At 40.7% G+C, this 17,700-nt stretch overlaps 1 protein-coding gene across 1 annotated transcript; it reads right to left on the reverse strand.

Annotated features, from left to right (window-relative positions):
- Nucleotides 1-369: 369 nt before the first annotated feature.
- On the reverse strand, nt 370-16,788 carry LOC136442142 (serine/arginine repetitive matrix protein 1-like). The gene is made up of 8 exons (XM_066438801.1): nt 16,342-16,788; nt 8,194-9,010; nt 6,137-6,266; nt 5,724-5,852; nt 4,338-5,501; nt 3,758-4,129; nt 2,140-2,348; nt 370-1,405 (listed from the first exon to the last, which is right to left on the reverse strand). The coding sequence occupies exons 1-8, from the start codon at nt 16,690-16,692 to the stop codon at nt 1,206-1,208; spliced, it is 3,372 nt and encodes a 1,123-aa protein (XP_066294898.1). The 5' UTR covers nt 16,693-16,788; the 3' UTR covers nt 370-1,205.
- Between the last annotated feature and the right edge of the window lie 912 nt (nt 16,789-17,700).

Below are 17,700 nucleotides of genomic sequence, written 5' to 3' on the forward strand. Positions count from 1 at the left end.
AATACAAGTTTGTTGACTTCAGCTGAAATATGTGCTACATAGATACGTACATCAATGCCTACTTCAGCTAAAAAGCTAAGAATCTTAGACCATGGTAGCTTCTTGAACTAGACACAAGAAATCAAGCACCAATTAGGAGGATTATGGTATAAAAATACAGGAGAAGCAGCACAGAGTCTAGATCATAGCTTTGTTTAATAACACTAACCAACTCCATTTATCTTAAGCAAATACTGGAAAGAGCATGAAATTAAACCAATTTAACACATACAATAGAACATTAGAATCATGTTTGTTATCGCCTTACTGTACTTTATACATAAATTCAATAAATATCAATCACAGAAAAAGCATCAGTTGAGATCACCTTTATCATGCTGTTCTGTTCCCCTGCATGTACATTTATTAACTAAAATGCTGTTTGGTGTTGTAACTCTGACATTTTAATGTATAAGACTCTCACGATGAAATGACAGAGTGTATATCATTCTGTCAATGTTCACATTAAAATGATTAATGTTCCACAGCATCTACAACAAAATTTATCATGTAAAATGGCATAAGAATATGTCATATGCAAAAAATTGGAAGTTATAAACTAGCAACAAGATGGGTGATTCACTTCTCTTCAACATTAGTGATCTCAGAAATAGACTTGATTTTCTCATATGGAATGTTCCTCAAATGGAAGACAATATAAGCACACTTTTTGGAATAATTTCAGAAACTTGTTACATGAAATTATTCAAGAAATATCTAGATGGAATGGTTTGAGAATTTCTTTGCTACCAATGATTTGTCTATTTGGAATGACTTGAGAAATTTTGTTACTTGCGCTTTTTAGACAGTAGGCATATCTAGAAATGCCCCAATCATGCCTACATTTAGCTATGGGTGATTTGAGGAATATTTGCTACTAGCACGTGCACTTGCTTCAAGATTTTTGAAATTACACATCTAGCAATGCTTTCTAGAGTAAGAATTGATATGAAAAGTATTTTCCTTCAGTATTTCTTCAACTTGGAATGATTTAAGAAAAATTTGCTGCTCATCGCTTCTGGAATAGCTTGGGATAGTTTGAGAAACATTCGCTACCAGATATTTATTGCTAGATAAAAATGTTTTGAGAAACAGTTGCTATCATTCCTTTATCATGAGAAGTTCTTTACCAGCCACTTCTGGCTACTACTAATGCTGAAAAAATGCTACCAGTCGTTTCGAGCTAGCAGTGGAAGCACACGTAACACAAGTTTCTCTTTCGTTTCCGCCATGAGGTCGTAGACGTCGTCCAGGGTTATCGTGTTCACCGGCACCCCGTTGATCTCCAGAATCTCGTCTCCGAGTCCCAGCAGCCCAGCGAACAGCTTATCGGGGTAACCGTCGCTCAAGCGGGACACAAAAAGGCCTGCAATGTCAAAACGTATAGGGTAAGCATATTACATTGATACATCAATGTACTGGAGAAAGTACTCAACTGAATATGCTTGAAGAAAGCATTCATCAAGTCAGAGTATGTGAAAAATCCTGAGGATTTGATTATTGGCTGTGGTCAGATATGCAAACATGAAGACATTAGAAGAGCACCATACATGTATGTCAATGAATATGTTAACAGTACTTAACTCCCTAATATGCATTGAGTGGTCTTTTGGAAGAAAACCAGTCAAGGACATAAACAAGTCTGAGTAAGAGGGGGGAATATGTTTTACAACATTTTCTTTTTTTCCTTTGGATTCAGGTCAATAACTGATGCAAACAACATTTTGAAGGAAGCTTCCGGAGACATTGCTTAAGTTTAAGGAATACTCGAAATAATTCCAAGATATGGGCCAAAATATTTTTCAGCATAGTTTTCCTAATCAAATGATCCTTAGAATTAAGCTAGTCACAAACCAAAAAAATGTTGATAAAAACATGACCCACAAATTTGAGAGGAAAAATTCCAAGATATGGGTGAAATTTTTTTCATTGGCATTTCCTAATGCCAAAGTTTAGTCAACTAGAAAATTATATAATCTTTTGAAGTATGCTGGTCAAAAAACAACAAATGCCGGTAGACTAAAAACATGACCCACTTTTGAGAGGCAACAATAGTTTCTAATCCAAAACATGCAACAATATCCTTGAGTCAAGTCTCACCGTGATTGTACTTCTCGTTGCCCCGGGCGATGTAGAACCCAAACGGCCCGTGAGGAGGCTTGATGAGTTCAATGACCTGGGTGTTGTCAGGCATCATCTTCACCAGCCGACCAATCGTCCTGAAGTGCCCCGGGGAGGAGACTGAGCTTGTGTCCAGGTCCTGCTCACCCCTGGCGCTGCTAGGTCTCTTGGGTGGGCTGGGGTGTTTACTGAAAGGTGGTGGAAAGAAAAAAGTCTATTTTAGTGCAAAGTTCCTTCAAATAACTGGTAAATTTCACTTAAGATTAGCCTTTAAACAACTGTACAAAACACTTAACTGGAAGCCTTCAGATATAATATATAAAAGAACAGAGAAAAGAAATAAGGATATATATCGTAAAGAATGGAAGTATGATGAACAGAGTTGAATTTTTGTGTTGTTTTCTTAGAGCAGAGACATTTCAGCTCACAGACCAATGTCATTCAGGGACTGTTTGAATGATTCAAGCGTCCTAAAGCATGAATCTGAAACAACAATCAACTGCTTCGGCACTAGTACTGAACAGCCCCCCTTCCTCCTAACCAGCTACAGTGAAATGCTATGACCTGTATCAACCTCTGCCTTTGTACAAATATAGGACCAGTGTGCAATAAAAACCATGAGATGTCAAGAAAGGTTGAGAACACAGACAACAAAACCTGGAATTTGAGGTGTCCCATTGTTTCAAAAATAGCCTAAATACTATCCCAAGCAGCAGCATTCCAGCACAACTGAGGGACCCAAAGAACGTTTTACAAACAACATACTGTTCACCTTGCAGATGAAACACCTCAACGCAGCTTTTGATGTAAAAGCATTGGCCATACAAAGCCTTACAACTGTCAGCTGTCCAAGCATGTACAACGAACAATACATGCATTACATCACTATAGCAAACAGACTCCTACATGTACAAGTGGTACCGTTACATGAACATCTGTATTTCAGCAAGCTTACACCAACACTCTGTCTTTTCCTTAACAAAAAATACCAAGATCTCTACATGTTGACAATCAATCTTTGGACTTTGGATGGTTTTAGTTTTCTTACTTCTAGTCTCAGCTGTGCTCTTTAGCCCATTTCCAACATAATTGAGTCAGTGTAGCAATAACTAATGGATGACGGGACACACAGTTTTCACAGCTGAAAACATTGTATACAATACACAATCTGTTGATGGAACAAAGCTATTTCAAGGCTGTCATTTACATGGTGAAGCAATAGTTTGAATTACCAAAACAAAGGCAACCATTGGGTGTGCAGGTAAAACAAAACATATCACATCAGCGGCACTAAGAAACCATGTCAATCATAGTTTGTTTGTTTATTTGTGCCTTTATTTACTATCGAAATACGCTCTAATCGGCCTTCAGGGCCGCTTTTCATAGAGGTCGAGATGAGGGGATGTCAAAGGGTCAACATAACAATGAATAACGAAAAGTTTGGTCAAACAAGGTGAATCGAAATTACATCAATAATACAAAGAATAGATAAATAGTTAATACACAAAAATATCAAATAATAATTCGTCAAGTCATATAGTAAAGAATACATTACATATAGTCTAGAGGCACACATGAGTGTATATTTGTATCTCACCTTCCAGAAGAGATGTTGTCACTCTTTGCGCTGCTGGGTCTCCGCCTATCGCTCGATCTCGTCTTTGTGTCGCGGTGTAAGTCGTCTTCCACCATGTACTGACGTGAACGGTCAATGTCTTTCTTTCGCCGGAAACTCAGATTGGTCAAGGAGCGTAGTGATGGCGTCTTCTTAAGCGACATAAGGGACGGCGCCTTCTTTAGTTTGGCCTCCGGCTCGGCTGCCTGGTTTGGACGGTCAAGAGCTTGCATACTGACTGCTCTCCGCAGAGAGTGAAGCTTCTTCTTGGACGCCTTTCCAAAGGACTGCATCCTGTCGAACAACGATGATCTGGAAGAGCGCAGGTCTTCGTCTGGAAATCCTGCTAGATCCCTGAAAAGTTATGAAGAGTACATATCAACCAAAGGGAGAAAAAACTCTATATATCCTGATAGATCAAACCATAACCTACTGTACCATGCAAATTTGGGTGTATCAAGGACTCCAGTACGTGCCTGCTTCCCCATAGAAAGATTTTCATCTGCAAAGATTTTATCTTTTAAAGTTGTGAAATTCTAAAATATAAAAAGTTGTTGTTTACCTTGTGTTGCCCCTTGTCTTTTCTTTAGGCTTCTCAATAGATTCTATCCCAACATCCACCTCTCCAACAACACAGGGGTTACTTGAGGACGATGACCCCGCAGACTTCGCTGACTCAGGTCGTTCCTTCCCTCTCCTCTGTTTCCTTGTCTTGTCAACAGTGGCGTACTCAGGTTCTGATGTCTTCAAGGAATCTGGTAAGACGCCAACATAGCTTGTTCTAAGAAAGTTTTCATCCTGTGCTCGCCTGTCTCTTACATCTTGTAGTCCTGACGGTTGTCTTGAGTTCCGACTACTTCTACCATTGTCAAGGTCAATGTTTTCGTAAGGATCTTCAACACAAATGTTTGAGGGAGAAGCTGAAGAACTTCTGTAAGTCCCATTGACATCGGGGGATTTTCTATGCTGGCGCTGGTATGATTCTAGATGTTTGTTACTACCTGGTCTTTGATTGGTCGGAGTGGACTTTGCAGAGGGGCTATGTCGGTCAGTTCTAGAGGACGGTCTTGGTACTCTACCATGTGATGACAGACTGCCATTGGAAATGGTGCTGTCAGACTGGCTTGAAGAATGAACCTGAACTTGAACATTATGATTTTGGTTCCTCGGAGATGGAGTATTGTGCACCTGATTTTTGGGCGATGGAGTATAGTGATTTCTTGGAGATGGTGTATTGTAATTTCTAGGAGACGGTGTTTCTTGTCGATCTGAACCTTCTGGGCTACTACCTATGTATGTATCCGGCAGTATGAAATTGTCTGTTTGTATGATCTCCTCATGGATAAGCGCACCGTTCCTTTCCGACCAGGGGCTTGGCGGATTGTTGCCATGGGAACCGTTCCGTTTCCTGTTCCTCCTGTTTTCCCTGTCCGTGACGCGGGCATCCCCCTCCCTGGTCAGAGCGCCCAAAGGTCCGTCAACAACTCCATTCTGAACGTCTCCATCTGAACTAACTCCTACATCATCCATGAATCGTACGCGGGCTGTCTCGCCATTTCGTGCGTTCTTACGAGAAGTTCTGTTGGGAGAGTGGTTATTCCCGGGTGGATAATTCTCACGGTCACTGCCATGACCAGATTTAACAAGATGGCCGCTGTTCCCGTTTTGTAGAATCCCGTTCTTGGGACGAGCACCTTGTTGTAAGTAGCTATCGATGCCGTGGGGACTGGAAAGATCAAACATCAATCATTATCCTGTATGAGTATCATCAATAAGCTAACCATGTGATAAGACCTAGTATTCTTGAAAACTGAGAGTAAGAGAACAACTCAAAAGAAAATCAAGATTTTTCAAAAATTTGAAAGAAAGAGGATGCTTTATAGCTGAATGTACACAAACAATAATAAATAGAATAGGCTTAAGTTCAAACATTCACACACACACATACCTGTCTTTGGGCCTGGCTACAACAGGACGTATTGAGTGGTCAGCTTTCAGCGGCGTTGCCTTTGATCGCGCTTGCTGTAGCAGCCGTAACGCCTCTCTGTGATTGGCTGAGAGAGGTCGTTCTCGAACCCTACAAAAAAAACACATGAAAAACATAAACAAAAGATTAAGATAATACATATTCAACAATTCATTCCTGTGCCTTGAAGTTAAAACAACATGAAGCAACATTTTGTTACAACCGCAGGAGTCATTTTGGAAAGGCCAAATGAATACATTATTCCACTTTGTAACCTTTAGCACTTACTTTTAAGTAGCCGTTTGGCACCCAATTCCCTATTGGTTTCAGAGTTAGGCAGCAGGGAGAAAGTTAAAAGTTTAATATGAGAGGTTCCTTAATGGAAAACCACACACCTATGATTGCCTCTGTGCCTTGTGGACGGATCGGACTCATCTGGGGACGACGCTGCAGTACTCCTCTGAACCACCGGGCAGTGTGGACGGGAGATACCGGAGTCTGCATCGCTGTCTGCAGTGTGATAACCTATGATAGATATAAAAAGGTGCCATGATATCACCTGCGATAAAATTCAGTTTTGATACCAGTGCGATAAAACTGTTTAGATAAATGGGAGGGTTTCTAAATGGGGCTGCACCTTCATACTTTTAACATGTTCCATCTTACCCTTCAGCTTGGGAGGGGATTCTAACATTTGTGTAATATACAGATTGATCACTACTGATGATGACCATGCAATTGGGACACAGGTGGCCACAGTCCTCAACTATTCCTAAAGACATTCTATTTGCTGTAGTTATCAAGGTTATCAAGACAAATACAAGTTCACATCTCATCAGTCCATGGCATCTTGTCACTAGTATAGTACAGCAGAATACTAGATCTAGAAAAAAACAGTACAAAATATATGAATCAAGACATATCATCACGCAAGTTAAGGTACATGTACATTGTACAGTTTGTTAAGAAAACAACATGGCAAAAATCCATTCTATCCGAGGCTCTTACAGGTAAATCCCCATTAGCACAATACTACATGCAGACAACAAAGGATTCTATGTGCTCTACACACATATAATATACACATATTATGCACATAATCCTGTGCTAAACCATAACACATTCCTGGGGATTTAACTATGGCAGATCTGACCCACCACGTAGTACAACACTCTTAGTACGCAGGCAACAGCAGAAACCACTCGGCTTGGTCTTCAACCATTTTCGCGAAACCATCGTTCACTAGACCAGTCACACAGCAGTAGAAATCATGCAGGTAATCCCATATCCAATTGAAAGGATGAACAAAGAATAAAACAGATGGCCTTGACGGGAAAATCTGTTGCACAGCCCTAGTGTACTAGATCCTGCCATCCGGTCGGTAGGCGGTGACGGAAGTTGGCGTTCTCCAAAGCTGAGTATATTGTGTACGGAATGTTGTGAAACAGAATCAATACCTGCCAGCCACTTGACGTGACAGCTGGTATAACTATGTAGAGGGGTGCTGTTTTGTAGCCAATGGAAAACTTTCCAAACAACGTGTAAGTTGAGTCCTGTTGCAATTTGTGCCAAATTTGTGCCAAACATGGTAGAAACAATTTAACTGTGTTATGTTTGCACCAGTGAGCAAGTACACATGTAATATAGTGTTGCCTTAATTTGCGTATGTATACGTATGGATTGTACAAAAACATTTACACACATACATTTTGTATAACCAATACATGTACATGGCAAAACTAACTCACAAGTATTGTCTTGTACTTGTAATGCTTAACAAGTGACTCTATTATGTACTGTGAGATGAGAACACTTCAATGGAATGTAAATGATTTCCACAGATATCTAGTGCCCTGGCCCTGGCCTGTTGTGTAAGTTAGAGCATCATTGCATTGTTCCTATGTGATGAAAGTATGCACACAATGTGCCCTGACATTAGTGAATGATTAGATTGTGCCAGGCTTATCACAAACTGTCAATGGGGTCAGCAAGGCAGCTTGAAAGTATACCATATGGTTTCCTAGTTTTCAACAACAAAGTCTGCTTCCAAGTGTAAAATTGTTGGACAGCAATCTTTGACCTATACCCTACTACAGACACATTCAAAGGCGATATAAACAATGTTGTATCACAAAATAGTATGTCAAAAGGTCAACTTATAAAAAACAGTGCTTGGTGTACTTCTGGATCTACATTGTAACACTTGTTGCAGAATACAGTCAAACCTGTGCAAGTGACCACCTCTGCAAAAAGACCGCCTGGCCATTGTGGCCAGTTTTTGGTGGACTCTTACTAAGTCTTACTCCTTAGCTTATTTTCCTCAGTGATCCAAGCATTAGAAATCCTGTCTATAGTGGGTACCTGTCTACTGTGGCCTTTTTTTTCAAGTCCCGGTAGACAGGCTTGACTGTACACGTTTAAAAAGTTATAAAAGGGGTTGATGAAGTCCTACCTCTGTGATAATGGTAGGGTTCCGACCCGTTGGAGAGCCCCTCTGACGACTGCTCAGTTGGACCTTGGCCGGACTGGAGGGACACAGAGTCCATGTCTACTGCACTGTCATGGTGGGAGTCAGGACTCCGCGTCCTGGCAAGTCTGAGCTGCTGCAAGTCTGCTGCTGGCACCTGTGAGTGTGGCAAGTGATTGTGTCCTCTGGCTGGCAAATCGCTCGAGCTCGCACTCTGTCTCAACCCTGGTGAAGGTCCAGTTCTTTGGTTCGGGCTCGGAGTTTGTCTCGGGGCGAGAGAATTTCCTGCAGTTCTGAATTCCGGGGTTAACGTTACCTCCCTCCTTTCTGAAAAAGGGTCCGATTCGGATCTCCCTCTGTTCGTCATCAGGTTCTCGCGGCTTCTGGAGAGGCCCTTTGGGGGAAACGGCTGTCTGGACAGCAGCTGCTGCATGTTCTGCTTGTTCTTTTCCAGACGTTCCTTCAGCGACATGCGGCTCTCGTCGCTGCCCCGGCTGGAATGGCTCTCCGCGACGCTGTGCCCGCTGTCGGAGCGAGCGAGCGACCCCGCTCTCCTCCTTCCCCTGCTGTCTGTTTCACTCCCATGATTCCCTACTGTGAACTCTGACCTTGGGGATGTGACATCTGATCTGGGTGAAACTGGACTTTCCCCTATTGATGATCTGTCATGTTTATCAAACAGCTCTGGGTTCTTTTTTCTCAGGTCGTCATAAAATCTGGACAATAGTCTGGAGGGTTGATGGCTGGAGGGTGATAAGGGCTCCTCGACATGAGTGGTGGATAGGCTACTCGGCTGCTTTTGCTGTAGTGGAAGAATAAATCATTAGAATAAATCATTAAAACCAATGATACTGAATGTAATTCTCTACTTTTCCTAAAAAATTAAGCTAACATACTACAACTTACAACCAAAGATTTTTATTTTCAGTATCATTTGGATGAAAATACATGCAAAGAAATTAACAAATCTAAACATGCTATTCCTATCCTCCCTTCCATTTCTCAAAAACATGATTTGGTTGACTGATCCTTTTTAAAGCTCCTTGGTTAATTGTAATTATTTGTGTTGCAGAATGACTGTACACATGGCTACGCATACATCAATGTGAGGACACAGGATCGACCTAATACTTTACCCAAACAACTGCTCTTCTGTTACTTTACCGAAAACACAGTCAGCTAAGCGTAAATTTCGCACCGATACTGCACTCTCATGCAAATCATCAAATTCTCCAGACTCTCACATCCTGAAAAGCTCTTAGAATCCGAAAAGAATTACTTTGATTCTGTTACAAAGCCTGAAAGACAGCGTACAGGAAGATTTGTAGACAGAAGTTGGCACTGGGGTCAGCGAAGTTTGTATAGTCTAACTGTGACGCACATGGGTGGTAATCCCGGGGACAATAGTGGGTAAAGTGCCATAGCCAGTATAATCCTGTAGACTTCGGATTATGGCGTAGGTTTGGCCGTGCATTTGTCTTACTTTCTGTGGCAACTCACACACACTGTCACAAAACCAGATTTAAGTAGTCTGTATTGTTTCGTTCACACTATTGGCTAATCCGTTCAAGCCTTTCTTGCCTGCCCAGCTCTGCTTTCAAGGACACCAGTAATAAATCATTACTGAACCACCCCCTCTAATAGGACCCACATACATGATTGCATGCTCAAAATATCTGTACTTTGGTCTATAAATGATGCAAGCTTTTTCTACTTACAGCACTAGCTTTGCCTTCCCCGAAGGCTACTGAAATCACTGACATATGTTATCACAACATTATAACGGAAATTCAACACTGGTTGTGACTTAAAAAGGGGGAAAGGGACAAGATCTTCTGTAACAATGGGGGACTGGGTCTGGGGAAATATCTATTTTTGTAGAACAGAAACAGCGCAACCAATACACTGCAGTGTGTCTTTTATACATATTTGTTATATATCACTGTTCCTAGATCTGCTATCAAACTATTTGAAAAAAACAAGTAGGCTGGCAAAGTTGTATCACCATTGAAAAGAATGGTTAGTCATAATACAGAAGCTACAATTTACACTAAATTGTTTGAAAAGACTTTCATTACTACATACTAAAGGTCCTGGCCAGTTACCCGCTATATTTACAACAAGAGGTAGTTACACAGGTGGGTTGTTTGTTGCTATGGGTTACCAGGTAAGTGACGATCGGAATGGAGAGGTACAATTACCGTGGAATGTCCACAACAGCATGGCTCTCACCACGTACACAACAGAGCTCTTATTGTCTGATAGTAGCCAGGTAGACATACAGGTGGTTTTAGGGTACAAGTGTACCTGTTTGCTATACATGTATACATGCATGATTATCTATGAAGATTATAGAAGGTATTACTATTATACAGTACCATCCATATTGACGGCTTTGGAAAATCAATTTGATTTTATGATTTTATACATAGGTTTCAGAATGCAATCATGCTTTTGTACAATATAAATCTGAACATGTATTTTGAATGACAAAATCACTTAACAACACCCGTACTTGCAGAAAATCTTGTCCAAGTAATAATATATATCACTTGTATTATGTCTACCAGCCATTTACACTACAGTAACCTTTTACTTTTAGTTGTCAGCCTGCAATATCTTCCTAAAAAGCAGTATACGTTCCCCTGACCAGCATTCTGCAGTTACAACAAATTGTTCCACCACACAATTACTTCATATAGCCAAATTCTATTTTCTGATAACATTAGCGAACCGACCAATCAGGGGCCAGATCTCAGAAACATGACCTGAACCCTTTAGAGACAAGTTGGTTAGGGGCCCAGCCATGCAGAACACAAGCCTTTTGGTTACCTTTCTGATTTCCTGGTGGCAAGATCAAGTTTCAAATCAAATTCAAAAGATGAATTAGTGCATTACCAGTAGCATAAGTACAGTGGGTGGTGGGAAAACAGCATGCAGTTACAAGGGAACCATGGCTGGTGTTAAAAGCTTTCACAGACTGAAGTTTCACAGTTGTTTCACACTTACTTTGCCATGAAATCTGCACTTAGACAAGGGTCTCAACTACAGTCCTAATACACATACATGATAGCACTCATTTAGTCACTAAATAAACAACACTAGTACAAAATATAGAAGCTATTCTACAATCAGTCATGGGTAATGTTTAATATATACATTTAGATGTTGAAATGTAGTCAGGCAATAAGTCTTTTATCAAACTACTCATATAGTCTTGAACCAGTAGATTTTCATCATTTATCATCTCTAATATAATGTAATGTATGATGGTAAAATAATATACTCTCACAAATGTTTACTATCTGAAAAAGGTGAAACTGTCAAAGGTCAACCTAACCTAGAGAGACAGCTCTGTTGCTAATTATGCGTGTATAATTAACAGAAGCTACCCACCCCCCTGACATGGTCATTAGGCAATTGGTTCAGCCTTAATGATGGATTCTCCCGACAGAAACTGAGAAACATTTCTCTTGGCTACGTTGGAGACTTTTTCTTCAATCTGTCTGATTTTGTAGTAGATACAGTTTTTACTACAGGTTCATGAACGAGCAGAGAACAAATGAACACTTTCAAAGGTGAAAAATGTTGAATTGTGCTTGTTACTATTATTACTATGTGACAACAACCTGTGATCTATTTGAAACTAATTGGGTGACAAAACCAGACTGTCAACTCCTGCACCATATGTAGGTTGTCTTTTACAACAATCCTAACATATAAAACAAAGAGGTAGAATTTTACTCCAAATAGAAACTTTTATATCATCTTTCTTTGAATTCATGAAACCGTTCTGTAAGAATCAGGAACACTTTAACTAAGTTCTGAATGTACCATTGGAGGATAAAAATAACGAAAGATGTCACAAAATGTAATTGTCTTTCATATGGATCTTTTGGGGTCCAAATAAACATTCTTGAATTGTTACATAAATCAAGGAGGTTATGTTTAAAAAAAAGATCTACATGTAGTTCCATATGGGAAAAATCTACAGTTCTCAATCAGTAAGTTCCCTTTTCTGCTGGTCTTGCACATTTGCAGACCTTCAAGACTTGGCTACAGTCCTATGCACATAGTTATACCTTTAAAAGGTCAGCTTCAACTATTTGGCTTTCAATCTCCTGCAGGCTTTTCCAGATGTTTCGTCTCAAAAATAGGGCAGTCTAGACAAATTAAACCAAACATATACCTTCAACAAGTTGAATATCAAACATCTGAAAGCAGCCACATTCATTTACTAGTACAGCTGTAATATTTCCTGGATGAATGCTGGATCATTCTGTCACATACTGGTAGATTTCCATACACAACAGTCTGTGACAATTCTATGCATTGACCAGTACCTTTTCAAGGTCAAAGCATTCTTCTATGAATTTGAAAGTACTTCCTGCTTTTTATTGAGCACAGTGAGGATGATTCACAGTGTCCATTATTACAACTTATGAATCACAGGTTTGAAAGAAATGCATGTAGCTAGAATTACGACAAGATGGCTAACAATATCAAGGCATGATATATCAACCTGAAAGAGCTATACAGTGTGAAAAAATATAAGAAATCTATCTATAATTGTTCAGCAAAGTGCTGAGCATAGTTGTGCAGTAGGAATTTTTTTACAGTTACAGTGTATGTTGGTAACATTTTAGTAAAACTGCACAACTGACAATTGTACAACAATTACAGCTGTATTACAGCCGAGTTAGTTCACAGTGTCAGATGTCAGGTCACAAGTTACAGTACAGGCATTCCACACTTCCCAGTATAAACATGACCGTATATTTACCCAAGTTACAACTGCTCGGTTCACATAGGGGTGTATAGACACAAAGGTAATACACGTACAAATCACTCCATGTGTCGCAATTCAACGCTTTTGACCGTTGATGAATTGGCGAAAAGGTTCTTTGAATGTAGTCGTCGAAACATGTTGGACCCTATAAGCTTTGTTTCAAACATACTTCATTTGCATGGAAGTTTGACAAGACAAACGTGTGTGAAAACACACCTGTCAACGAAACAATGGACTTCCTCGGGTTAACCATATTTGAACGCGTTGAACGGAAAACGACACACGTCACGATTACGTGCTGCAACGTTCAAACTTCCTGAGAGACGTCTACATCGTAAATTCAAGTAGAACTTCTAGAAGGACAGGAAAAATACATGATTTAAGAAGAAAAGTGAAGAGGTGTGCTTCTTTTATCAATCCAGGAGTAACACTATACCAAACAATTGTCCTCAAACCATTGACAAATTGTCAACTAGTGAACACAAAAGAATGTAACTGCTGACAACCTCATTCATGGCCTTTGCAGCTGAAAGACAAGTGTTTTAGTGCCTGGTGAAGCTACGTGATGACATGTACTTTGGCTGCTACATCTTTGGTTTTCTTTTTTTCTGGATAATCTATTTTGGTGACTGTTTGATCTTACCTAACTGATTTGTAGCATATTCTGGTGTTGAACAGATTCTGAATTATTTTTCACAGTCACAGATCCGATTCATGATGGATAACGTTAGTAACTGCGTATTCTCCTCAATATCAATTGCGTACATGTTTTCTAAGAGTAAGACTATGGTTAAGAGTAAGACCTACTTTTACTGTACTTTGTTCCCAATTTACGTAAAAAATCAAAATTCCACAACTATTACCTTGATAAGACATTTTAACGTAAACACACAAAACGTCCAAGCTAACGTTAATGTTGGTAGTCATCCATTCAATACCATTTTCTTGATTACTCTTAAGGCCCTAGTCATAAAAGATATAGTTGATTAGTTTTATGTACTTTCTAGATGTAGGAAAATGTATCTTTAGAGTCTAATTTTGGTAGTTTCAAGTTTTATACGTTTCCTCCCAAGCTAAGTGAGGTAGGAAGTCTTATAGTCGAAGGGCCAAGCATCGAATATTCCATTCTACTTCCGGGTTTTTCTAAAACGGCACAAGATCGAACACCCTTGGCACGAGTAGCGGGCACGAGAAACCAGGGTAGCCTCTGACTTTTAACAGTTCACCCGCAAAATAAACACCGGGACCGGTAATGGCGGTGGGATCAAGAAGATAAGGACCAGGTTGAGCCCTTTTTGTGGTTCAACTTTCAATTATACATGTATTTCTCCTAATAATTTGGTGAACATTTGGGTCTGACGTCAGGGATTTGTTATTAGCGGCTTATTTTAGTGATATGCTAGCACCCCATACTCAAGACGCTCCTATTTATAGAAAAGGCAACTGTTGTACAGAAAGTATCTAATATTTTGTGTCAGTCCAAAAATAGGAGGTACCAGGTTAGTATTGTGTGGGAAAAAAACTTGAAGTTGGGTCAGCATAGGTATATGAGACAGTGCATTGTTGCCGTACTTGGCTTTTATACACAACTTTCTAGTGACTAAACACTATGCCCGTGCGATGCCCGCAATTGGACACAGCACAAAAGGACCCGGCACGATACAAATTTCCGGGTACGGCAGGAAATTTCAGTGGGTACGGCAAAAATCACCAGGTACAGCACAAATTTGTAGCGGATACGGCACGAATTACTGGGTACAACAGAAAGGAGTTTTGTGGGGTTTTATAAAGGCCCGCGACCAACTGGCATCAGCCAGTGATGAGCCCGTCACTTTCTGGGACAGTGGATTTGGTGTTACACAAACTGAATAAAGTCTGTGGTTAACAGGTGAACATGTATATGATTGAATACTTTATGCACTTTGTGACAGCTCAGTGTCTTCAAAATCAGCAGATTATTTCCACAGTCAGCAAAACCACAGTTGATCTATATCTGTACGCGTAAAGCCCATGACAAACTTGTCTGATGTTGATCACAAACTGACTGTTCTTCACATATATAAACAAAATGTTCAAGTTGACCTGTACCTGTTTATATCTTTGAGTGTGAACAACGATAACAAGAGGAGAACGGGGCTGTTTCATTGCATGTAATCACCGGGAAGACAAACTTATAATACAGAACAGGCTTCAAGATCGAAATTACCCGAGGGACCGCGTTCCAATGTACAACGCACAAGCAGCCGACATCACTGCGCTATCAACAATTCAAATCTACAATAAGCTATATTATCGAATTGAAGATAATGAGAAATGCTCCTGGAAATCATGGCACACGTTTGCGAAGGTTTCAGGAACTCGACATGCTTATGGTAACGATAAAAACAAGACGGCCAGGTTCATTGGCTTCATGCTCACGGGGTAGAACGCGCGAGGAGCTAACGGAGTGAACATTTTCTATATGGGTGCTGCGCTCCCTTATATTCAAGTCGACAATAAACTATATATGAAATAAAAGCCTTGGTTTCTAAAAATCAGGTCACAAATTTTTACGACGATTCATTAGCTTAACATGCTTACAACGCCGTTACACTTTTGACCGCGAAGTTCCATGATTGCACGGAGAGCGACCGCGCGCGCAGGTAGAACGCGCTAGTTGTGGCGTCTTCATAACGGAGTGGGCATTTTCAGTATTCTTCGTCGTGTACTCAATTATCTAAATCAACATCAAACCACGTACCAATGAGAAGCTAAACATTGAGAGAATCAACAGACGAATTATAAGAGGGTTAGAGAATTCTTGGTGTTTACGACGCCGTGACAATGATGAACATCAAGTCCCGTGGTTTCTGCCCCGCCGACGCGTTCCAATTGTGTTCGGAACGCGCGAGGCGCCGCGTCCTGTTTTTCAACAAAGTGAACATTTTCTATACGGGTGCTGCGCTCCCCTGTTTTCAAATAAACAATGAACTATATATCAAATGAAAGGTAAGTTTTCTGGAAATCAGCACAGAGATTTCCAAGAATATTCATGAACGCTACATACCTGCTGCAAACCAACACAAATGGCGTAAAATGAGTCTAAAATACGCAATGTTCAGTGGATAATTTCTTATAGTGTGATTCATTTGACACCAATAAGTTGGCCACCGGTTGGCGCACCAATGCTTGTTCTTTAAGTATACCAAATTTTATGGACCTGCAGTCAACCAACTTTCTGCTAGGAGTGTTAAAGAAGAGCCTAATAGAGGGTATTTTCACGGGAGGGGCGCGTTACGTCGTTTTCGCTGTTTAATAAAATAAGCGTGTTCTAGAGCGTTGGCCCTTCGACTATTAACTCTTACCTGTGTTCCCTTCCGCCTTGTGACTTCCACACTGTTCCCCCCGACTCTAGCACCTAAAGACGTTTCTACACCATCTTGGGACGGAAGTGGCTTGCTAAGGAAGACGTCTGCGTCTACAGGAGAGCCTGACGGCGGGGACAAGACGTGTCCGAAGGAGTTACTGAGTCTCTGCGGACGGAAGGAGTCGTTAGTCGAGGACGTGTCCCCGCCGCTGCCCTCCCCATCCACCGCCGGGCCGCCCAGCTCCAGTCCCAGGCTGAAGATTATATCCTCAAGGCTCGGTTCGTCCTCGAGGTCTTCCCGGGACGGTCCCGGCGGCAGCCCGCCGTGTGGAGACCGCAGCACGGCCATGAAACCCGGGCAAGATCGGCGGTTTGTGAGTCTCCTCGCCCCGTCCGAACGCTGTTTACACCATGGCAGGTTTATGGTTGATTGAGTTTCAAAATCCCAGCAGGGAGGTCAGAGGGCAGGGCGTCACGTGACGGCGATGGTTCAAACACTTTTTGGAAGTCAATCTCAGTTTAAACTTTATGGGGCCTTTATTTATACATAATGATATATGTTTGCCATGCTACCGATTTTAAAAACTTACACAAAATTTGCATGGCCAGTGGAGCGTAACGTTCAAGCTTTTCCTTCGGTGATGAAAGCTGTCCCCAAAGCATGCATATAACATTATGTTTTACAGGTAACGTTAACTGTTAGTTAGTTGTTGCCTTAAGAAATAATGTATATCTTCATTCTTATCCAGAAATAAAAGAAAAACATTGTTTGAAAAGAAACATCCCATGCAAAAGATTTTGTTTACAAGAAAAGCCAAAGTTTGGCTCGTAAAAATGGTTTCCACTTTAATTGATGCAAAATTAAAGACAGCATTTGATGCAACTGCTGTCAAACTTGGTTGGGCAACCACCTCCAGTCACAATCCACATCAAAACAGCCACATCCATTTTTATTAAACCCGTCCTGTCCTAAGCAACCACCTGTCCTCAGCAACCATTTTCTTCAGTCCTTGCGTGGTTGCTGAATCCAGGTTCGACTGTCATTCTGCACCATCCAATTGCGTTATTTTGGGCTGGTTAGGTCATCTAACATATTGAATTGAATTCGGGGTATATCGGTAACAGTGAACCATGATTTTCAAATGACAATGAAATATTTAACGGTGTTATAATTGAAGGAGTGAATTAATAAAGGGGCACTCCTTGCAAATGATGCACAAATCAAAGAAAAAGATGTACAAACATTCAAAGACAACAAAATATGGGCTTTATAAATGATTGACCATTTTTTGCACAAAGTTCATCCATTGAATTTGAAGTATTCCCACACTAGATGTTTGGACATATGCCTGCTTAC

This window comes from Branchiostoma lanceolatum, chromosome 9 (genome assembly GCF_035083965.1).
Source record: "Branchiostoma lanceolatum isolate klBraLanc5 chromosome 9, klBraLanc5.hap2, whole genome shotgun sequence".
NCBI classification, from domain to species: domain Eukaryota; kingdom Metazoa; phylum Chordata; class Leptocardii; order Amphioxiformes; family Branchiostomatidae; genus Branchiostoma; species Branchiostoma lanceolatum.

Excerpts from the sequence above, each read along its gene's own strand:
- LOC136442142 (XM_066438801.1), bottom strand. The coding sequence starts at position 16,692 with ATGGCCGTGCTGCGGTCTCCACACGGCGGGCTGCCGCCGGGACCGTCC. Across the intron at positions 9,011-16,341 it reads CAAGGCGGAAGGGAACACAG|CAAAAGCAGCCGAGTAGCCT; the intron begins GTAAGAGTTAAT and ends CTTCCACTACAG. Across the intron at positions 4,130-4,337 it reads AAGACAAGGGGCAACACAAG|GGATCTAGCAGGATTTCCAG; the intron begins GTAAACAACAAC and ends ATAACTTTTCAG.